Below are 24,497 nucleotides of genomic sequence, written 5' to 3' on the forward strand. Positions count from 1 at the left end.
ATGGGAACTAGAAATGTCTGCTTTGATGGCTACTGAGGAGGAAAGCTTACATTTTAGTGGAAAACCTCGGTACTGCCTCAGACTTTAATTGGGGTTTCTTATGAAATTTGATTTCTGTTCTCTTGAGTTTTCCAGACAGACAGGCCCTGAGCAGGTGCAGCAGGAGGAGCTTCAGGACTCTCAGTTCAATTCACAGCCTGAGTGCCAGGTAGCTCTTGGAAGGGGCAGACCTGGCCTATTCCAGTAATAGAGAGAGCTTCAGAGGCCACTGTCTGCACCTGCCGGAGAGCTCAGATCCCCCAGACAAGCCTGAGGGCCATTCAGTCCTATGAGGGAGGGTGGCCAGTAGCCTCTACACATGGGCCCCACTCTTGGACTAAGACCACTCAGACCCCATGGCCACTACCTGGACTGGACTCCCCTGGAAGGCCTCATCCTCACGCCCTTCCACTCTCTCCTTCCCCTTTCTACTCTCCTGGCCCTCTCTCACCCCCTTCCTTCCTCTCTCCTTCTCCCTCCTCCCTGGCAGCCTCTTCCTTCCTTCCCCCTATCCCTTCCATTTCCCCTTCTTAAATGAATTTGTTGAAACCACTCTTTTGAAAGGGCGAGGGTGACAGGGAGGAGGAGACTGCTCTTCAAGTTCACACATGGGCCTGAGTGGCGGCTTTCAACCTTGCCTTTACCTCCCCACCCAGACAGCAGACCAGGGTGATTGAGATCTCCTTGAGGGACAGTAGTTGAAGGAAAGACTAAAGTTTAGCAAAGTGGCTTCAGAGGAAGGACTCTGTGGGAGCCTCAGCCCAGCGGCCTGACTCCCCGGCTGGGGCCTTCCGCCCACCCAGAGACACATTCTCCCGGGGAGAGGAAGTTCAAGCTTAGGGGGCCTCACTTGCTCTAGTCCTTCCAGGGGCCTGGGAAGAGCCCCAGCACTTCGTTCCCAGGGTCCTATGTTTTTTTTTTTTAATATTTGCAAAACGAATATATTTTAAACACGGTGGAGTTCAGCTGCTGTTTCTTTCCATTATGGCCTCCCCTCCCTCGTCCTCCTCTGCTTAGAGGGCTGTGGGCCCTGAGGGGCTCCAACTCAGGGGAAGTTGGACTGGGACAGCACTTTGTTTGGATTGAATGGCACACATTTGTATGGGCCTTCTATAAGTCACTGCTGGCCATCCCAGGGAAGGAATGGTTTATAGAAATAGTGCACAAAAACTGAATTAAATATGAATGTGTCCTTTGGCACCTGGCATCAGAAGTCTGTGGGCAGTGGAGGAAAAACAAAGTTGGAAATGCACTGAGCTAGAAGAGGCGACAGAAAATTCTTCCAGTCACGAGATGTGTAAAATTCAGTTCTCATTGATGCCCTGTCAAAATGGAAATCCAGAAATACATTCAATAAGGGAGATGTGGAGGGATAAGTGTGATGCAGGTTGTTTATGGAAAGTGCACGAAATGAAATTGATCAGAAATCTCACACTTTTAGAGCATTACCCTAATAGCGATGCACACTGCAAGCGTGCATAAGGGTGAGGAAGCAAGCTCTAACGTCTCCCCGCTATCAATAATTTTGATCCATATTGCAAGAGGAAGGGATACCTTTCCTTTCTATTCGCCCTAACATAAAATCGTTATCATGTGAAGAAAGTATCAAAGTATAGAAGCAAATATTACAGAGGGATTACTTTACAGGTGTGTCAAACCATTCATTAAAATATTATGTGTGTGTGTGTGTTTTTCTGAATTTTGAGATGCCTATTTCATTTACCAGCTTTTTTTAAAAAAATGTGTAGTTTTTTAGTAATTTATTTTTCTTTCTAAAAAGTCACTTTTGTTTCCAATTTGATATTTGTATTTTTGTATTCCTTTCCTTGAAGAAAGCCCCCCAATTTGTATAAGCCTCAGCCCCCACAACCTGGATCCTCCCTATGGGAAGCTTCACTGAACATCTGGACAAAGATATGATTTTCTGTCTCAGGAACCCTGCTCTAGATGGGGCACCTACAGTCCCAGGAGAGTTTGTTCAGTGGGTTCTATTGTGATGCCATGTTGCCTCCCCTCCTGGATCCCTGTTTCAGAGCTATCAAGGTCTTTTGTTCCAATGGCTCCCATCCCAGGCTCTCAGGGTCTCTGTTCTTGTTGGGAAGGACAGGAGCAAGAAATTGCCGTTGATGCTCAATCTCTCCAGCTGTGCGGAGGCCCAGCTATGCACATTCTCATTTGACATCAATCTATTTGAGGGTCTTCTGATCAAGGGAAGGTAGGATGGTTTTCTGCCAAGTCTTTTTTTAGATTTGCATCATTTTGGGGTCAGGTGATCTTATGCACAAGGTGCTCTCGTGCTTTCTGTAGCAGGGCATTTACCAGTTTTCTGCTTTCTTTAACAGAGTTGGTGTGGATCTGGATGAAAATCTGAAGGAGGAGCCCTCCTCATTTCAGGCAAGTTAAACAAGCCAATGTATAGTACTTAGAGATATCAGATGTTCTGTTTCATGAACTGTTCCAGGTTTGTGTCCAACATAGAACCAAGAGGCTCATTCTAAACAGGCTGCCTCTGTGGATAAAACAAATCGAAGACAACAGAATGCACAGGAATTCAGGGTGTTGACCATTTTTAGCGTGCAAAGGCTCAGCACTAGCATGAACTTATAGCCTCTCTGTGGCAGCAGGAAGCCTGAAAACTACAATGTAGGAACCAGACCATGGCCCTTAAAATGAGGCACCCCATGATTCAAATCCCTGCCCAGCAACTTGCTAGCTTAGTGATCTCAGTGAATTTACTCAAAACCTATCCAGTTCATGTTGAGCACACAACAAATAGACCTGTTCCTCCCACATGGCTTCTCATTAATCAGGTATAAGTTACAGAAATGCTGAAACAGGCAGGAGCCTGCAAAACTATCTAGGTGATCCATTCCTGACTTAACTGAGCAATGATTATTATCCACAGAGACCTAAACATCCTTTCAGAAAATTGTTCAGAACGATGTGCTATTCCCTCGAGGAGAGAAAAGTTATTCTCCAGACTCTGGATTTGAAACTGATAATGTCAATGTTGCATTAGCCATATTTACCTGGATGCTTAAAACAGATGAACAAATGTGTGGAAATGTTATACCTTTTTCTGCAATTGGAAGTAAGCAGATGTTGTTGGGATAATGTTGTCAGTATGTGATGTTGCTAATTAATCACGTTATGATCATATGTGAATTTGAGGACAAGCTACCTTGCTTTGTTTTCATGGGGGTTTTCCCCACAATACAGTTAATGAGGCACAGCTCCTTGGTGTTTATGAGCAGGAAGCTGTTTTCCTGGTTCACACAGGTAGAAAGAAGGAAGGAGCCTGTGCACTGCAGAAAAAGCTGAGAAAATAAGTTGCCCTGAACCTGACTCTCAAGCGCTTGGACTTTGTTGTCTCCTGTGTTACAAGGCCAGGCTGTGCTGTTTTCAGATCTCATTGCCCAGGATACACAACTAACTGCAGGGCTGAGCCCAGCAGGGGTGCCCAAAGCACTGGGATTAGGGCCAGTTTGGTGACCTTAGGAAGGAGATCAAAGCCCATTTCCAGGCCTGGCAGCAAGTAAGGTCCGGTAGTGGCTGAATTTTGAAAAACATTTTCATCTTGTACAGGTCAAATAATCTATTCCCCTGCCTTCAAGCAAAACTTTCATCTAAATCTTGTTTTTCTCACACACCTTTTTCTTTAAAAGAATAAGAAAATTCTTTGTCTTCCTCTAAGTGCCTCAAACTTTGCAATCACATATAATTATTGGTAAAAATTTCCTACTAGCCTAACACCATCCTTTTACAATTTGAAGTGTTTTATTTTAGTTCATTCATGTGATGCTTTAAAAACAAAGTTCGCCATTGTTAATTCTGTAATAACTCTTCTCTGAAGATATTTCAGCATTGAAAGGTATTCTTTTATTGTTGTTGTTGTTGTTAGAGAAATAGGGCAATAGAATCTAGAACCATGAACACTATGGGTTATTTGCATCTTAGACAACTTTTTTACAGTTTGAGTCTCAGTTTCCCTGTCTGCACAATGTGAATGATAACAATGCCCACCTCTCCAGACTATTCTAACAATCAGGGGAAATTATGTTTATGAAAACTACCCAATTTAATTAAGCTAAATCCATTTCATTTCATAAAAGATTTGAGGGAATTTATACCACTACATATAACTAAGTAACAGTAACCTATTTATAAAGAATTTTAGAATTCAGATAATAATAATAATGAAAGATTAATAAAGAAAACCAAGCCCAGAGAGGGTAAGGAGAATCAGGAATAAGCAAATTGAAGGGCCAATATCCTTGCTGTCATGGATCTGTAAGTGAGCTTTCTGGTAGCCAAAGAGGGCAGAAAAGAAATTATCAGTAACATACTAAATTCTCATCATTAGAGGGGGAAAAAAATCATACTGCCTCTTCTAGTGGTACCAAGACTTCACAGGTCACTATGTTTTAAAAGACATTCCTCACTTGGAGCCCCTTGCAAAAGACACAGTGAACTATCTCAGTGTGAAGTAACTGATATTATAATTTACCAGGTTCCCACTAAACTGCTGCTGCTTACAAACAACTTTGCTTTTAAGAAGCAGCCTCTGTGTGTTTGTGTTCACCATAATGTGTCACTGCCAAGGTCATTAGGTTTCAGAAAGAGGTTTTGTCCACATGTGGGGGTAACTGGTCGGTGTCAAGTACAGGAAAGGGTGGGCTCATACCTGAAGTAACAAGCAAAGGTATTCATGCGGCTGTCAATCAACCTGGACAGAGTTGGTTTTAAATATTTTTATTAGCGCATTATACATATATGGATGACAGGAAAATGAGGGTATATGGGGTCTGAACAGACAATTTGGGAAAACAAACAAACAAAAAAACATCAGTCCTGGAGAGGATGTTGGAAAAAGGTACGCTGCATGGTTGGTAGACTGCAAATTAGTACAACCACTTTGAAAAGAACTACAGATATTCCTCAAAAGACTAGTAATGGAACCACCATGTGACTCAGTTATCCCAGTGGATAAGCATATACTAGTCATATTACTAGTTGTGTGTGTGTGTGTGTGTGTGTGTTAGTTTGCTCCATTTCAATCATTAATACTTCCACTTTTCCCTCCCCTCCTGTCTCCCCATGATCCCCTTCATCTACTCTATTGCTCTTTCTTCCATTTATTTATTGTTTTTTATTGGTGCTTTATAAATACACATAAAAGTGGAATTCACTGTGATATATTTATATGTGCATGTAGCATAATTTGGTCAATGTCATTCCACAGTTCCCTCTCCCACCTCACCTTCCTTCCCCTCAATCCCTTTCTTCTACTCCACTCTTCTCCTTTCTATTTTCATAGGATCCTCTCTTTTTTTATTTTTTTACTTCCTAATTTCTCTCGAGCTTCTGCATATGAGAGGGAACATTTGATCCTTGACTTTTTTTTTATTTCACTTAGCATGATGTTCTCCAGTTCCACCCATTTATCAGAAAATGACATACCCAATTTTATTCTAATTTATGGCTGAGTGAAAACTCCATTGTGTCTATATACTACATTTTCCTTATCCATTCCTCTGTTGACAGGCACCTGGGCTGGTTCCAGAACATAGCTGAATTGTGTTTCTGTAAACATTGATATGCATGCAACACTAGAGCGTGCTGATTTCATTTCTTTTGGATAAATACTGAGGAGTGGAATAGCTGGGTCATATGGTTGTTCCATTACTAGTCTTTTGAGCAATGTCCATACTGCTTCCCAAAGTGGTTGCTCTAATTTGCAGCCTACAAACCATGCCTGAGTGTACCTTTTTCCAATATCCACTCCAGGACTGGTTTTATTTTTCCAAATTGTCTGTCCAGACCCCATCTGCCCTCATTTGCCTGTCACTTACTTATTATCAGCACCACTGGTTCTGTTAGACCCCAGAATATAACCCTAATTCTTAAGAATGCATGTTTCCACTTGATTTGCATTTATTAAACTAGGTTTGCATTAACCAGGAAACTAATCTTTGTACTCATCAAAGGCTATTCTTTGTTCTTAAAAAAAATCTTATTCTCTTCTTGTTGTTGTTCTTCTTTTTAGTTATACATGACAGTAGAATGTATTTTGACATGTCATACATACAAGGTCCTATTCTTAACTAACCAAAAGCTAAATCTTTCACAAGTAGTTATGACCATTACTGACTGTGCATGCTCAAGATCAAGAATAAACATGCATAATTACCTGTGCCTATTTGTTGAGGGCCACAGCACCTATTCTTGTTCTGCTTGTGGGAAGTGAAATAAATAAACTTTGGGATCTAAACTTGTAATATTTTTAACATAGTTCTAAGCACCTTTCATGTATTGCTTCACTTGGTTTCCAAGATACGCCCCCCCAAGTGGGTGCCATTATTGTCCTCATCTTACACATAAGGAGATTGTGCACAGAGAATGACCTGACCAAGGGCACACAGAAGGCAGAAATGAAGTCTGAGCAGACAAGTTGGCTCCAGAATTTCCACTCTTAGCAAGTGCACATCATTCATTCCCGCCCCTAATTACTGACACCACTCACGGTCAGGTCCTAATCCAGGCATGAACAGGATTTGGCAGTTGTCATTTCAAAAGTCTTCTCCCTTGCAGAGCTTTTATTCTAATGAGGGACACTGGTGAGAAAGGTAAACAGCTATGTAGTTTAGGTTCAGAGGAGGACAACACAGAGCAGTCGAGATGGAGAATGGAGGGGAGGCTGTTGGCAAGGGAGGGTGGGCCTCTCTGAGAAGGTGGCATTTGATCAGAGAGCTGAATGATGTGCAGAAGCAGGCCATGTAAGATCTGGGGCACCAGACAGAGACCCTGGGGTCACGATGGGTTAGTGTACCCAAGAGCAGCAAGAAGGCCAGTATGGCTGGAACTGAGTTAGCATGGCAGGAGCAGATGGAGATGAAGCGGGAGATATGGACAGGAGCCAGCACCCAGGTCAAGGTGGTGAGCCTGATTTTATTCTACGTGTGGTGGGCACCCTTGGCAATTTAGAGCTTGAAAATAGTAGAACTAATCCTTTGTAATATTTTGTTTTTTCTTCCCACTTCACTTTCCACTGTTACGATAAAGCTAACTTTCATCATTTCTAACATAATGTCGTTTTTTAGCACAGTGCTTGTTTCTCTGTGATTTTTTCCTCATGTTAACTTCCAATTTTCTTTTGCTTCCCATAATCCCTTCATTGAAATTCTGGCTTGGGTTGTCCTCCGTGTGTGTGTGTGTGTGTGTGTGTGTGGTGTAGTGTGTAAGCTTGGTGGATCAGTTCTGGTCACTGCTACTCAAGGAAGTCAGAGCAGAGCTCAGAAAGGTCCAGTGAAAGGAAACCGAAATTGCTGAGAGGGGGGTACAGCTACCAGAGTGATGGGGATTAAAGGACCAGGATTCTCCACCAGAAAGATGAGGGCTCAAAAGGGACACAATGAAGTACCTGTCAAAATATGATGAATAAGGCAAGCAAGGGTTGATTGGCCAACCCCCAGAGAACCTTCACCTAGATTACCTCTGAAACTGGGAGGCCAGATAAAGAGGCCAGATAAAGGCACTAACACTGCCTACTCAGGGCCATCCAGAGGTGCAAGGGCTACAAATATAAGCAGGTTCGGGCGGAGAAGAGATTCATTACCAGAAGGTGGGGTCAGCTGGGCCATCAAGTAAAATCTCCTTTTTCATTGCCAACATTTTTTTAAAAGTCCTAATAAATTTATAGAGAAAAGAATAATTCAGCTTACTTATCCATGCCACCCATTGAACAATTATCAGAATATTGAAATTAGTGGCATTTTGATAAAAGCCAAAATGAATATTTCAGAGCAAATACTTTGGGTTTTCCTTTGCTAATGTTGAGTTATTTTGAGCTGTATTTATTTATACCTTATATATCTCAAAGCACCCCCCTACTAATTTTTCACTATATAGGACCAAATTCCATACATTTATCTTACCAGTAGATTCTACTATTCCATGTTCTAGAAAGCCGGAATAACCAAGAAGAAGAGCAAGTTAACGAAGGTGGCAGCTACACCTTAGTGAACCCTTTGTATATATTTTACATATAAGATTAAAATCACCTCATCTTTACCTTGACCAATCAAGATTACTGGAGCCTATTTTATAAAGGATGAAATTGAAGCTTAAAAGAGGAACCTTCCAAACATAACAAATCACTGATGTTTGGAGCCAGGACTAAAAGCCAAAGCTGAGTTACCCTCACAGTCCCCTTGTTACATGCCGTCCATGGGCAAATGTCCAGTCCATAACCCTGGTCTCTTCTTGTATCAGTCAGTTTAGACATCACTGAGACCAAAGACCTGACAAAAACAATTTTAGGAGAGAAAAAGTTTATTTAGGACCCACAATTTCAGAGGTCTCAGTGCATAGATGGCCAACTCCAGGGTGAGACAGAACATCATGTCAAGAGGACTTGGAGGTAGAAAGCATCTCAGGACATGGCAGAGTTCCACTTGCCAGGGACAAAATATATACCCCAAAGGCATGACCCCAGTGGCCCACCTCCTCCAGCCACACCCTACCTGCCTACAGTCACCACCCAGTTAATCCATTCAAGTGGATTAATGTGCTGATTAGGTTAAGGCTCTCATAACCCAATTGTTTCACCTCTAATTTTCTTACATTGTCTCACACACAAACTTTTGGGGGACACGTCACAGCTCAACCTTAACACCTCTCTTCCCAATAAGGTAACATTGAAGTAATCACTTTTCCTTTTACTGTCCCTGTTACTCCTGGTCAGTCTACCTTCCCAGTCCTACTGAGAAAACCAAGAGTATTCTCATCTCCATGGACTGGAGCATATTCCTGGTCCTCTACTCTGATTACCTCAATGTGGAGTCCTTCCTTTCACCCTCTACTCAGTTGAGGGCATTAGTCCATCATCTAGGATGTACCTAAAACAGTGTATTCATGCTTCATTTACAGTGGAACTGACTGTTGCCTTGCAGTAGGAGGGATCCTAATTCCATGGTCTCTCTTCTTGCTGCTTCCTCCAGGCAAGGACTGAGCAGCTAGCCAGCCTAAAATTCTTGTTCATGTAGATATCTAAAGGAAGAACATTTCAGACAGTACAAAGTCCCCCAGGAAGGAATATTCCCATCCTGTGTGACAAACAGCAAAGATGCCAGTATAGCGAGAGAAAGCCACAGGGAGCATTACAGCATATGAATCAAAGATGTAGGCAGAAGCCAGATTGTATCTGTTATCTGTTGCTACATCAATGCTGCATAACAAACACAAAATCTAGGAGGCATGCAACAATAAGAAATATTTATCCCACAAGTGTGTGGAATTCGACTGCTCTAGTTTGGACTCATTTTATGTGTCCTGGTCAACCAAGGATTGGCTAGTTAACTCTACCCGTGTTAGCTGGGCTTGCTCACATATCTGGAGTTGGATGGCTTTGGGCTGGTCCAGGAGAGCCTTAACTGGGATGAGTTAGGAGACTGGGCTGTGTTCCACATAATTCTCATCTCCTCTAAAGATGAATGAGCAACCCTGAGCATGTCTTTCTCCTGGAAAAGACAGAGGGCAAGAATGTCAGCAAAAACAAGCAAGGTTTCTTGAGGCTCAGAACTGATACACTGGCACTCCTGCTACACTCTATTGATCAAAGAAAGTTACAAGGCCATCCCAGAAAACAGGTATATAAATAGACAAACTCCTTTTTGGCCAAAGCACTGCCAAGTTACAAGGAAAAGAATAGGGATACAGGGAGGGATGAAAAATTGGGACCTCTAAAGCAATTGATCTACCCTATAGATCAAGTGGGCTAAGGTAAAGAGTTTGGACCTTATAGTAATCTGTAAAATTTCAGTCTTTTGAAATGGATTGAAGTTTTTTTCTGACAGTTCAAATTGGTCTATCTTGGTAAACATTTTATATGTAGTTGGAAAAAAACGTGTATTCTGGCAACGGTTTGAATACCACCCCAAACAACTGCACAATATAGTTGTGATATTCAATAAGTGCAATTGTGTCCAGTGGATTCTTTTCTTTTCTTTTTAGTTTATTTACTTAAAGTTGCTGATGGACCTTTATTTTATTTATTTATTTGTTTGTTTGTTTGTTTTGTTTATATGCGGTGCTGAGAATTAAACCCAGTAGCTCACACATGCCAGGCAAGTGCTCTACCACTGAACCACAAACCCAGCCCCTTTAGTTTATTTATCATTTATTGATAACATTTCCAGCTGTAACGAGGTGTTCCTATCTCTCCTTTTTAGTCCTGTCAGATATTGCTTCATTTACTGCAACATTTTTCACAGGTTTTAGAGTTGTGTTTTGATGGTGAGTTTCTTTCAACGCTTGGGAAATTGTATTCTGTTGTTTTCTAGTCTCCATTTTTTTTTCCTGATAAAAAGTCAGTAGGATTTTTGTTTTATTTCTCTGAACACAATATGACCTGTTTTTAATCTGATTTCTTTTTAAGATTTTTCCCCTTTATCTTTAGGTTTAGAAGTTTGACTCCTACGTCAGCTTTGCTTTGCTTTGAATTTTTCCTAATTCAGATTTACTGAGTTTCTCGGGTCTCCAGGTTGATATTTAAATCAGATTTGGGGACTATTCTAGGGTGGTTTCCTTAAGCACATTTGGTTTCTATGGTCTCTCTGCTGTCCCCCTCGCGTTCCAGTTATGTCTGAGTTAGGCTACTTTATGCTAATTTCTCACATCAGTTAGACACGTTTTTCTGTTCTTTTCACCTTATTTTTCTGTGTTCTGCAAATTGAAGATTGTAATTTTTATTGTTCTCTTTTCAACTTTGATACCACTTTGTTCTGCCCTTAAACTAATATAAGTAGGTTTCTCTTTCCAGATGGTACACCTTGGGGTTCTAGAATTTCTTTCTTTCTTTCTTTCTTTTTTTTTAATATATAGTCCTCGTGTTTCTGAGCTCTTTAACTGTGTGCTCATTGCTTCCATCTTTCTTTTTAAATTCTTTGCATATTTTATAGCTATTTTAAAAGCCTCTGCCTGTTTATTCTGATATCTGAGTCATTTCCAGCTTTGTTTCTACAGATTGCCTTTGATTTTTTGTCTTTAGCTCATGCTTTCCCACTCCCCCCCCATGTCTCATAGTTTTTTTATATGCTGGGCATTATGAATTTTACATTATTGGGAATCTAGATTGTTCTATAAGGGGTGTTGGATGTTATCTGGTCAGGCAGTTAGTTTTATAAGTTGTGGTTTTGTACTTGTTTTGACTATTTTCATTTTGCTTAATTTTAGGGCATGGGTCATTATTCTAGAACATTGTCCTTATTCCTAAAACATACTTCGTCTGAAGCCTCAAACTAAATACCTGACTTTCTGTTTTGGCTGGGCTAACCTCCAATGTCTTCCAGCACAGTGTGATCTTAATCTCTCCGTTTATTTCTCAACTTCACGACAGCTGCTCTCTGCAAGGCTTTGTGGACCTCACCCTGTGCACAGGTTGGTCCACAGCCAAGGACCTGAGGGAAACATCTACACAGACGTCTGGTGCCCTGTCTGCTAGGTTCCCTTGTCTCTGAGCCACTGCCTTAAAAAATCCAGCCACTTGGGCAACATCTAAACTCCCATCTCTAGATCCTCAGCTCAAAAAAAAAAACCTGTTCTTCTCTGCTTGGACCCTACTTCCTTGCACTTCAATTGGGAAAGAACCTGTAGGCAGAAAATAAAGGATAATATAAAGCTCACTCATTTGTCCCCTTTCCACAAGATCATAATCTTTTGCTGCCTGCTATCCAATACCTGAATCCCACCATGTTTAAGATGCTGCTTAGTCTACCATAGCCAGCCACTGTATATTTTGAAAGTGATTTTTGAAGCGGTTTTATAGGGTGAGAATTTGTTGTGTTTGGGTTTGCTTTCTGATGCATATAGCATACAAGACTAAATGTGAGACTCTTATCTTTACTATAGTGGTTGTGTTTCTGGGAGCTGTTATTAGGAGATGGCAGGCACCTGGAGACCCAAGGTGCATTTTCCATTAGTGTGTGTGTAGGTGTATGTGAGAACTATCACACTTATTAAATCATGATGCAAATCAGGCACTAGGTAATGGAACTGCAAAGCAGGTACAGTGAGGTAGTAGGAACTTCTCTTGTCTATACTCCATAATTTTTTATCTTTATCTTCAATCTTTAGTCTGTAACATCAGCATGTTGGACCCAGAATTAATTTTTACATACTTTCAAGGAAGAACACAGAAGAACACAAACAGTTTCCTTAGTGAAAATACTGTACAAATGTAAGCATTGCCATTTTATTTCCTTTCCCCAATTCCTATTCCATTACCTTCTATATGTAGAACTCAAAATCCCAATATGTAGTCGTAAGTTTCCTATAGCTATACAGTGGCTTGAAACAATGAACATTTGTATCTCAAATTTTTTATGGATCAGGAATTTGAAAATGACTTAGCCAACTGAAAATTCACCTTGAATAAGAATCTCAGGGTCCACTTTATGATTGCAGTCAAGATGTAAGCTAGAGTAACCATCATTGGAAGATGACTGGACCTGGAGAACCCACTTCCATGTTGGCAGGAAGCCTCAGACTCAGTGGCAATGCATGGATGTTGCCACAGAGCTGCTTGACTGTCCTCACAACATGGCAGCCAAATTCCCACAGAGCAAGTGGTACAAGAGAAATAGCAAGGAGGAAGTCACAATGCATTATAGTAGAGTAGAATGTATGCTGACACATCATACATAGATGGAGTATAACTTCTCATTCTTCTGGTTCTACATGATGTAAAATCACACGAGTCAGATAGTCACATATGCACATAGGGTAATAATGTCCAATTCATTCTAATCCAAAGTACCTCTATTCTTCCCAAGCTTCACCCCACCCCCCTTGTTGTGAATTAGTATCAGAGAAAATATTTGGCCTTTGGTTTTTGGGGATTGGCTTATTTCACTTAGCATGATATTCTCCAGCTCCATCCATTTACCGGCAAATGCCATAATTTCATTCTTCTTTAAGGCTGAGTAATACTCCATTGTGTATATATGCCATATTTTGTTTATCCATTTATCTGTTAAAGGACATCTAATTTGGTTCCATACCTTAACTATTGTGAATTGTGCTGCTATAAACATTGATGTGGCTGTATCACTGTAGTATGCTGATTTTTAATTCTTTGGATATAAACTGAGTGGGATAGCTAGGTCAAAAGGTGGTTCCATTCTAAGTTTTTTAAGGAATCTTCATACTGCTTTCCATAGTGGTTGCACCAATTTGCAGTCCCACCAGCAGAGCCACAACACTTTTATGACCTAAGTTTTGATGTGATATATTGTTACATCTGCTATATTTTATTCATTAGAAATGAATTATTAAGTACAGCCCACATTCCATATAGAGGAAAATTACCCTCTATCTTTTAAAGAGAGAAGAATCAAAGGATTTGTAGATACATGTTTTAAAACCACCATACTATTATGTTCTCCCAAACCATTCATTTTCCCTTGAATTATCTTAGATCTACTACACAGACCAAATCATCTACAGTGGGCTCTTTCTCTGTAGTTTAACCACGAGCTTAGCCCACCTAGTAGTGTAAACTATCTGTGGGATATCTAAAGATACCTGTGACATCTTAACAGTTTTATACGTGCTTGGCTGATTGTCTCCTTTATGTTCTACTTCTTACACATGAATTTTCTGATTCTGTCTTTTTGAGAACATTTATGAATGTATGTGGGTACAGGAAAGGTTAAAATATTTGTATAAAGTGCTTTCTATGTTGAACACTAAGAATCCATGACTTGACTTTTTAAGAAATTCCTCTTTGCCCTTCAATTATACTATGGTTCCTCTTCAGAATCCAGAAATTTTTCCCTTTAATGGCACAGAATCTGGTTCTCTCCATGGTAATTAGAAAATTATGGCAATGAACTTGAAATTATTATATAAACACACTCCACATTGGACGGAGATGGTAAAGTGAAAGTACTAAGGACTGCATTCCCACATCACACATACTACCCAAGTGCTTGGGAACCCAGAAGGAGCTCCTGTGGGTTTGTTATGATAGTCATTTGCCTTTGCTATCATTCGACTCAACTTTCACTGACATTAATATTAAATATGAAATCTGGAGGAATATAAAGGAAAATCTTGCCTTTCGCCCATAATCCCTTGTATCCCCTTGAGGTAATGAGCAAGCCCCATGTGATTACCTTAGAACAGGGTTTATCCAGCTCACTCAGCAAGGGCCCCCTATTTGAATACTGACAGAGGAATGTATTTACATTTGCTTCGTTCTTTTTATTAAAATTAATGCAACAAACAATCCCTTCTTGCTTCAGTGTCTGGTTTTCACAAACTTCTGGCAAGAGCCCTTAGTTTACTCACAGGGATTCAAATAAGTCCAAATTAAAGAGTACCATTAGAGTTTTCCTTCTCTGGGGGCTGCTAAGCATGAGGTGGGTCATTAAAAAGAAAACCAGCCCCTTTCTACTGTGCCCAGTCATTTTCCCAATCGCTGGTCCCAATCTCTGGTTTAAGGGAAATAAAGAAAGATATCCAATGGCCCAGTCATTTTTTAATGTTTCCAGAAATAGAGGATAATAAAGGAGCCAGAAATCCCACATATATCAAAACTTCTGCTTCTTAGAAACATCAAGGCAAATAAAAGTTGAGATTCAACACACTTGTATCTCCAGTTTCCATTTACAGCTACAAAACAGAGGTGGTAAGTGTACTATTATTACTAAATGGAGGAAGTTTCCAGATTCCTGTTTGCCCCACCATGCACATCACTCTCCCTCTGGACTAAAGGAATCTCACAGAGAAGAAATATTGGTGATAAAGGAAAATACCACCGAGTTCCAGATTCTTCTGATCACTGCTCACATCCATTGTCCTTGAGGTGTGAGCTGATCTCTACTTCAGAATAATCCAGATAGATTGAAGCCACCTGCTGTCCTCTGCCCATCTGGACCCACCCGGGGACCTGCTCTCTGTGCTGCCTCATCAGATAACTTCCTTGTCCACAGGGCTGCAAAGCCTGGCCTTCCTTTGGCACATTTATCTTCAACCCCCAGTGCACAAGCTGGGTACACACTAGACTAACTCATTTATTTCTACTCATTTATTGATGGCCTTTCATAACCAAGTTATTAAGTCATCAATAACTTCAGAGAAATAAATGAATGGATCCAGAACTGGGCCAACAGATACTTAAGACATACACTGAAAATTTTAACTAGTATCAGCAGAAAAGTCAACACTGGGTCATCAGTGAAATTTCCCCCACCGGAGAGAAAGCTCTTTCTCGATCTTGTGTTCTAATAGGAACCCAGTATATTTCTTTACAAAGTAGTGAAATGAAGGACTTCTCCAGTCACCCAAGTAAAGATGTGAGGGTACATGGCTGTTCCATCTCAGTCTCTAAGAGCACAGCACTATCCTGACCTCATCTCCCTGAGAACTTAAGACTTTTGCCCCACTTTGAGCCCTGCTGACACCTGGAGCTCCATTTAGAGGGGAAGAATCTTGGCTGCTGAGAGGCATGACAGGTTTGCTTGGAAAGCTTTGCACTCCCCAGGTGCCTTGGTTTCGTCATCTGTAAAACAGGAATAATAACAGAACATCCTTTACCATATTATTGTGAGAATCTGAAGAGTTAACATACCCAGATCACTTAGAATACCACCTGGCTAATGGTGAGGATTCAGGAAGTGTTACCTTGTCCAGCACGGTGGCACACAGCAATCCCATCACACCCGTGATCCCAGAGACTCAGGGGGCCAAGACAGGAGGATTGCAAATTCTAGGCCAGCCTGGTCAACTTAGCAAGACCTTGTCTCAAAATTTAAAAAAGTAAAAGGAGCTTGATATATGGCTCGGTGGTAGAGTACCCCTGGGTTCAATCCACAGTACTAGAAAATAATTATAAATAAATGAATATATATATACACACAAACATACACACATACATAATATTTTATATATAGTACATACACACACACACACACACATATATATATATATATACTGTGTGTATATATAAATATAAATATTTATAGTATTTCCATATGATTTTAGGAAGTTAGAGACCAACCCAATTTTCTCAATTCATTTTACGGACAAGAAAACTGCAGCCCTGTGAGTTTAGTCAGCTGATTAAAAATGCCTGTGCTTTCCAACATTTAAAACCTGAGTGAGATGCTGCAGAAAAGACATCGTCTTTGGACGCCAGAGGTTCTAGACTGCAATTCCAGCTCTGTTACCTTTATCCGTATGACTTGGAGCTGACTTCTCTTCTTTCAGCTCTCAGGCTTCTCCTGTGCAAGTAGTGCTAACACACCCCACCTTGACAGGTTATGGTGAGAACTGAAAAGTAATGAATGAAAAAATTAGTGGCTGGATAATGTCCCTAGCTTGCTAACTAGTGTTGATGAGCGCTCAATAGCTGGAGACTGCATTATTGTCCATGTCACTCAGCTGAGCAACTGCAGGGGGCGGTGCTAGAATGCGGGGCTCCTGACTGCCAGGAGACTTCACCGCTCAGCACCCTCCTTACAGAAAAACAAACAAAAAGGAAATTTGCTGGCACTCCTTTTTATCAGTTTTATTCAAATCTTGCATCTTGTCGTCAGTAGACATTATCAGCTGTCAAAAATCACCCTTGCCTGTTGATAAACAACACTCTATAAGTCCTTATTTGTCTTAAACAAAAGAAAAAATAGGCGGGGGGGTGGGGGTGGGAATAGTTCCCACTGTCATCCCAGCGCTTTTCTAACTAGTTTGGTTCACTGTGAGCAGATTTGTTCTGCCAGTGGCTGAAATTCAACATGCAGTTGGGGGATGGTGGCCCAGAAATAAGTTACAGATGTTGCAAGATGATGAAGAAAATCTCTGTGCAGCAGTCATTTTGCAAATTCGACACCTTTGGTGGGAAAGAAATAGAGATAGGTGCAGGGAAAGAGGAAGGGATATCCAGACAAAGGGGTTTCCTTTTGGGGGGAAATATGAATGCATTCTAACTTTAGATAGGAAGGCATGGCATTTTAGCTCTATCAGAATTTTAAAAAATAATAAGACTGATACTTGGTGTCCCGCAGTAAGAAATGGAAACATGGAATTGATTTCATGTCCAAGTAAGTTTGAGAAAAACTTCCCTCTTGAAAATTTATGATGCTCATTTAACAATTAAGACTCTGAGAAGTTCTGGGTCTGAAAATGCTGTTTAACACTATCCAACTCATCCTTTCCTGAGTGATTGGCACAGCATTTCCATCAGTATCGTGAACAGTGAGTGGCATACTAGGGAACACCATTTGGGAAACAACAAAATTTGAAGAACCAGAGGTCTTCACCCATGAGAAGAGCAATGAAAAGTTGGAATTTTAATTTCTCTGTGAGTCTCTGCTGCAACCATTTTAGACAAAGGATAAATGGCCGGCTAAAAATAGACCCCGCTTTACTTTCTCATATTCCCATTTCATTTGTGAGAGATGGACCACAGCATCTGCTGGTACACATGTTTCAGAGGACAGAATACAGCCCTTTATGTTCAGCTATTTATCATCAACTGATATTGGAACTGGCTGGGAAAAAGCCAAAATAAAAAAAAAAAAATAAAGTAAAATAAAATGAAAGCAAATCAGCCTGGCTTGTGGAAGAGCTGCCTTTGGTGCAGCCAATGGGCTTCCATTGTCTTCCATGTATCAAGTCCTCAGAAGAATGGCCACCTGGGAACGGGGCTAACTCATGGTATGATTTGGGGATAAAAATTGGGGGTCTAGAAAAAGCAAAAATTCACATTAAGATACAAGGACTTTTAACAGCAGAGATCATTATAATTGGAATCTGTGGGAATTCCCTTTTCTGAATATGCTACTGAACATTCTCCCCAGACTGAAATTTTTTATCATCTCTCTCTCTAAAGTTCACAGAATTTTTTCACCTTCTTTCCACTTTCTCACATTTTCGTCTTCCACGCTTATGTGAACACCATCACATATTTTCGCTTTCTCTTTTGTCATTAATTCTCTTTTCCTCTTCCCTTCTTTACAGCCCTTGTGGAAGGGAGAAGGGACACACACATTCAGTTCTCACAGCAGCCCCCCCTCCCCCCCCCCCCTCATCAGGACTATCTCTCTGAAAACTCTTCATCACCTAAACAGCAAGATATCAAATGTCAGCCTTGGTAGTGATCTGTCAAAAGGAAAATGAGTGGAAACTTGTGGAACAATTATTAGACTGTTATCATTTCTTTAGCCTTGACCTTTCAGTAATCCATAAATAAATGCCACTCGTTCCAAATTTGATAAAAGTAAACAGCAAAATTCCCATAATGGCCATCTGACAGAAATGTCATTTTTATTGAAGTCAAAAAAGTGGCATTTCTTACCTCTTTAATAAAATTAGGATTATTAAGAGAAGTAAATGTTGAATTATCCCAGAAGTCTCATCCACACAGCAAGATCTATGAGCTAATTTGCTTGGCAGAATCTCCATCATTTAAGAAAAAAATGCTTATACTTACAAAGGTTTTTTTTTTAATATGGTTAAATTTAATTTAGTTGGACATGTATTTTTATATTAAAATATATTTGACTATCCAATGCCTTTTTCTATGGTCTCTCTCTCTCTCCAGGGAGCAAATAACTTGGATAAAAATGTGACAAAGACGGAGAGCGCTCGGCTCTTCAGGATGTGGTATGGCTTCGACCACAAGTATCCTTTAGTAGTGGGGACCTAACAGATCCTGCCTCATGGCAGGGGATGACTCTGAGCGCTTGTCATCTAGGTATGCGCTCCTGCTCCTCCAGAAACACCGAAAGGTAAAGCAAATCCACAGCCCAACTTATAAAAAAGAATGATTTTTTTAAAAGTATAGCTCATACCTAAGTGTTACATGGAGCTAACGTGAAATCTCTGCGTCACATGTATTTGATGTTTTGGTGGCAATCTGATATTTTCTAATGCCAGATGATGACATCGTATGTATGGTCCTAAAGAATCTATTTTACTGTTCTTTGTAAAGATCTTACTTCTGATCAAGTCACCCAAGGGGACCTGCTTGGTGGATGGCATTGTAAGGAGCCATCTCAGCAGCCTGTGGCCCAGGTGACCTGGAGCTCTTCCTGCACCCTCTCTGAGGAGCCCATTTGTGAACTTTTGTTTCAGGTGAAAAAAAAAAATGAAGGGATAGGAGTGAGGGTGGGGTGAGAATGAAGGCCCCTGAAGGACCGAGGAGACTGGGTTGGTTCATCATAGTGTAAAATGGCATTTTCCCTCCAGGCTCACTTGAGTAAGCTTTTTCTAGTAAAGGGCAATTTTAAAATTCTAGCAATCAGTGTAAACATAGGAGCTCAGATACACCTTGTCATGTGGTTTCAAAGCTGAGAAGTCAGCCCTGAAGTGCTTTGCCATTGTGAGTTGCAGTAAGCCGTCCATCTCTAATCCCAGGCAAAAGCACAGGGAAGAAAGGAAAGAATTACACTGTGAATTGAATGTGTTGAGTCTTTGTAGCTCGTTTTCCTCAAGGTCATAAGTCCTTCTCCTTTCAGTGAGAAAAATGTCAGTCACTAGGTGATTTTAAGCCCCTAAGCAATGATTAAAGCCACAAGGAATCAGTGGGAGAGGAAGAATTAAGAACAGGAAAAAAGAAATACAAAGAACTAGTGAAGAACAAGAGGTTAAAATGCAAAGGGGAAATAAGGCAAAAAAATATATAGGAAATTCACATTTGAAAGAAAAGCAAGTTAGAAGGAATAACTGTGGAAAATAGAAAAAAAATAAGACAGAAGGGAAGAGAAGCCATTTGAAGGGATAAGCAAAAGTAAAACAATGTGAGAATCAGAAAGTAACTCTGCCAAAAGAGAGTGTTCCAGGAATTACAAATTGGTGATGTGGAGGGAGAGGGCTTTTGAGGTGACAGCTCTGTTGTCCCCGGCCAGATATCTTAGCTCGCTCAGTCTGAAGCTTTTGTGGCCAGGGTGAGTTACCACCATCTGAGAAGCAGTGCAGGTTGGCCATCAACTTGCAAGTTCTGCTCTCATTACCTACAGGAAGCCTTTCTGGTCTTCCCAAGGGAAGCTAGTTCTTAGCAGGTTATTGCTGGCTTATGGTCTTAGGTTGATTTATTTTCTAGAAGTGGGATTTGCCCCTGCCATTTCTTATAAGTATCTGATAGCCAAATTTGTAGGAAGCTATTCTTACATTCTTTGACTGAAGAGTACACATAATGAGATATACAATAAGAAAATGGTGCATTGGAAATGTGCTAAAAGATTTTTTTTTCCCAAACTCTGAAAGTGCCTCAAGGAAAGCTTTAGAATGAAGAAAAGGAATAAAGCAGAAAAAATTAACTTGGAGACAGAAAATGAAAGTTGGAACCTACCCAAATCTTTAGCTCAGAGCAGTGACACTAAATTCAGATGATATCATAGTTTTGAGTCTCACTTTTCAACAGGGGTTTATTTCCACACAATTATGGACAGACTAGCAGAAATGAAAGCAGATTTATACTCCCTGTAATACCTCTTCGTGTGGCAATTTGTCTTCCTGGGCATTCATTCTAGAAATTGCGGTTGCTGCCATCACCACGCAAATGTATTTTCACTTAGACAGCAGAGTTTTTGTGTCCTACTTATCCTCTGAGTGTCTACATAGAGAACAGCAAATCAACCAGTCTCAACTCCACGATCTCTTGATGAATGTGTTTTTGGAGACAAATTGTCCACTTGACATTTAATGTTCATTCTAGGTTCACCTAGAACCCAAGCAATGTGCCCCATGAACCTCAGGCTATGCCAGCCATTGTCAGTAGATGGGTGATCCCTCATCCCAGGGTCAGGTTGCCCAGATGGACCAAATAGAAATTTTCAGGAAGCTGAAAGCAATGGACTATGCACTTTAGAGCTTCTCAGGCTTTATTTTAGTAAACTCATTTCATGCCAATAAGGCATAAAGAAGTATTGACCAAATAAAGAAAGAAGAAGAAATAGGGCTTCAAACACACCTGTATCAGCCAGGGTCCTCCAGAGAAATGGAAACAGGAAAAATAATTTACATATGCATGTATATACATATATATATACATATAGATTCATTTCAAGGAATTGGCTGATACAGTTGTGGCAGCTAACAGCTGCAAAAGTTGAAGGCCAGACTCTTGGTCCAGAAGCTCAGGCAGGAGCTGTTACTGCAATCTTGAGGAGGAATTCCTCCTTCCTAGGGAAAGCAGTGTTGCTCTTAAGACTCTGTGGCTGATGGCATAAGCCCATGCACATTGTTGAAGACAATCTCCTTTACTTAGAACCAAGTGACTGCAAATGTTCTGCACATCTCCAAAATGTCTTCAGCAGCACACATAAATTGGGGTTTATGTGTAACTGAGAACTCTAATCAAGCTGACATATAATACTAGTCCTCACAGCACCCAATGCACATTCAGTAGATACCAATATTTCAGACCCAAGGATAAAAATACCTTCTTAATTATATCATTATTATCAATAAAACAAACCATTGGGGCTCACTCAGTTTTTGTCTTATTTTTTTATAGCATGAGTAATTCACATATTAACATAAAATTTTTCCAAAAACTACAGGGGAAAAAAATCATACAAATTAATATTCACTAAGAATGAGCAACGGTCAAGCACTGGGTTAAGTGCCTTTGCATTTGGAGTTTGATCTCACCTCCCAGCAAGGCAGGAGGTTGGGAGAGTCGGGAGGGTATAAGGCAGCACAAATGGCCCGCTGATTAGATAGATTGGTCTCTGTGCAAATCTGGGCTTCCCTGTTTAAGAGCCTTGTTGGAAACCTACGGTGCCAAAATGGATGATTAATTAAGACCGCATAATGATTCATTGTGGGCAGCAGTTTTGAATATGGCAGTACAAAGAAGAAATCAAGAGGTGGGGGAGGAGAAGGAAAACATGTCACCAGGCACACGGGGCTGTGTCATCTCTATAACCATTCTTTTTTCTTTATTTCATTCTTCAGCTATCCTCTTCTTGGTGGAAAAACTAAACTCCCAGATAACTTAATGAACTTTCTGAACTTTCCACAGTGAATGAGATTCATTTCCATAGCCCAAGTCCAGGCCTGTGTCACTCCAAAGTCCCTGAGTATACTAAAATGAACTTCACTGTTCACAACTCTGTGTCCACGGTATCTCCTACTCTAACTGTAAATCCTCGTATCTCAATATGTTCATGAAATCTCCATGAATAATTATGATTTCTTCTATTCTGTTGTGCAGCACTCATTTTTCAAACATTGGTTGGCAACGTATGGGGTGAAAATAAGGTTAGGGGTCTTTGCTGGCCACCCAGCAGGCACCCTCATGAAGGAGTCCCCGAGTCCTCCACTTCTCAGGGGCAAAAATGTACGAGAAAGAATCTAAGCGTGGCTCTGTTTCCTAAGAGATGAACTCAAGCTAGCCAAGCTCAAAGGAGGCAACGGTATAAACCAGACGCCAAGTTCTTAATTCATCACATCCCCCAGGAGGAGAAATATCCTTTTCCAGCAATGAAAAGGCTCAAGTTACAACTAGTCCCTCAGGTCCACCCTTGCCTGCTCTTGCTCCTGGCTCACTCAGCTCTAGCTACCTTGTCTGGAAGGACATAGCAGGCACTGAATCTGCTTCCGGGCCTTAGCACTGACTCTTCCTTCAGATAGTCAATACCTTTGGCTTTCCCCTCTTTCCTTCAGCTTGTCCCTGAGACCCTCCTGGCTCCATATTTAAATCAGCAGTCTTACCAAAAGCACTCTCTCAGTACTTCCCTGTTTAATTTAATTTTATTTTTTTCCACTTATCGCCACCTGACACAGAATGGATTTAGTTTCAAATGTCTTCTCTAAGCACCTATTTAGGATATATGCTTTCTGGGGGGCAGAGATTTGGGTCTATTTTTGTCCTCAGGGTAACCTAGCAAGGAGTGAATACTCAATAAATATCTGTTGAATGAAAGAATGAATCGATCAGGCAAGCAAGAAAATGAACCATATTTTCTATCCAGGGCCCCCTTCATTTCAGATATTGATGGAGCAGAAATGCCAATTCATTATCCAAAGGTTACTAAATGAGTCTGAAGGCAGAGCAAGGCCAAGTGTGGATAATCTGAGTGTTTCCATTCAAGCTGCCCCGAAAGCACCCCCACGCATGGCCCAGCCTCAGTATCTCTCTCCTTAGACAGGGACGGCCACTCTCAGCAGACTTGGTCCCAGTTTCTTCAACTGACCTCCTTCCTCTGTACGTTCATGCTAGAGGGGAAAGGAAATGTTTATTTTCATCAATCTTCTTAATACATCCATGAGAATTCTGTAAATTTAATTCAGTAGTAAGCTTGATTAACAATGCTCCCAGGTGTTCACCATTTCAAGGCTAGGTTTCCAATTAAAGTACTATCATTACTGACTTCATATAAATGAAAATTTTTTTAAGAAGGCACAAAGCAGTCTGACCTCTTAAACGAAAACAGAAATGGCCAAAACGTTAGTCCTAGTAACTTAGGTGTCATTAGTGCAATGATCTGGTATTCAAGCCTGGCTCTGGATGAGAAGCTACTCCTCTGTGTGGATGACTTTGAATATAGCTCCTCTCACCAATCATGTGTTGATTTTATCAGCACCAAACTCAAAACTTTAGAGTCCCCTATCCTATCCTCCCCACTCACAATATCATATAATGAAGAGCTTAGAAGCTAAAAGTGATGGCTCCTTATTCATATTTTAAGATAAAGTTATTTTGCTTAGGTTCCTCCTGCTGCAATAGGTATGAGAATCTCATGTCACCTTATTCACAGGTGACTGTGATCCCACCATATGGTCTGCCTCCTGGAGTCTCTTTCTATTCTATCATTTATCATCTCTGGTCATAAGTGTGTATGTATACTAGTTCTGTAAGAGTGAACGGCCCAGGATAAAAATGACATTTTCCAAAATAAAAAACGCAACCTAAAATCATTTTTAGCACTTCCTCTGTGCCAGCAATAAAAACTTAGGTGATTGCCAACATGTTACCCAAGCGTAAAGATTGCTCAGAGATAACAATAGATTGGCATGTTGACGCAGTGATGGCGAATGAAGATCCCAGTAAAGTCTTCATTCCACAGAGTGAGGGCCCTTGGAAAGATATATGTGTACCTGGGCCCTTGCATATTTCATTTTGGCAGGAAAAGTGGTAGGCATCAGACCCCCTCCTATAGTGACAGGTGGCAGTTGTACTCCAGGAAAAGTTGGCAGAAATCTCAGGATCGATCATTCAGAACAGTACGTGGAACCATGTATTTAATGTATTTAAATGTGATGGTATTTTATAATTTTAACCAAAGAAACAAAAACATTTTTTTAAAAACTTGACAGAATTCCTTATATGCCACACAGTTACACTGGTGTTAAATTGTAGGTATGAATACTGTGAGCAGCAGTTTCCATTTTAAATGATGGTTCCTGAGTTGCAGTTTTTCCATATCCTGACAAGTTGAAGCATCCATGAA

At 40.6% G+C, this 24,497-nt stretch overlaps 1 protein-coding gene across 1 annotated transcript in view; it reads left to right on the top strand.

The window, feature by feature from the left end:
- The window catches only part of Slc9a9 (solute carrier family 9 member A9), a 537,647-nt gene that overhangs the window by 424,007 nt on the left and 89,143 nt on the right, over nt 1-24,497 (top strand). Inside the window, exons 13-14 of the mRNA XM_071615577.1 lie at nt 2,382-2,432; nt 18,637-18,720. Coding sequence (XP_071471678.1) covers nt 2,382-2,432; nt 18,637-18,720 — 135 coding nt within the window. The remainder of the gene's footprint in view (nt 1-2,381; nt 2,433-18,636; nt 18,721-24,497) is intronic.

Source organism: Marmota flaviventris, chromosome 8 (assembly GCF_047511675.1).
Source record: "Marmota flaviventris isolate mMarFla1 chromosome 8, mMarFla1.hap1, whole genome shotgun sequence".
Classification (NCBI taxonomy): Eukaryota; Metazoa; Chordata; class Mammalia; order Rodentia; family Sciuridae; genus Marmota; species Marmota flaviventris.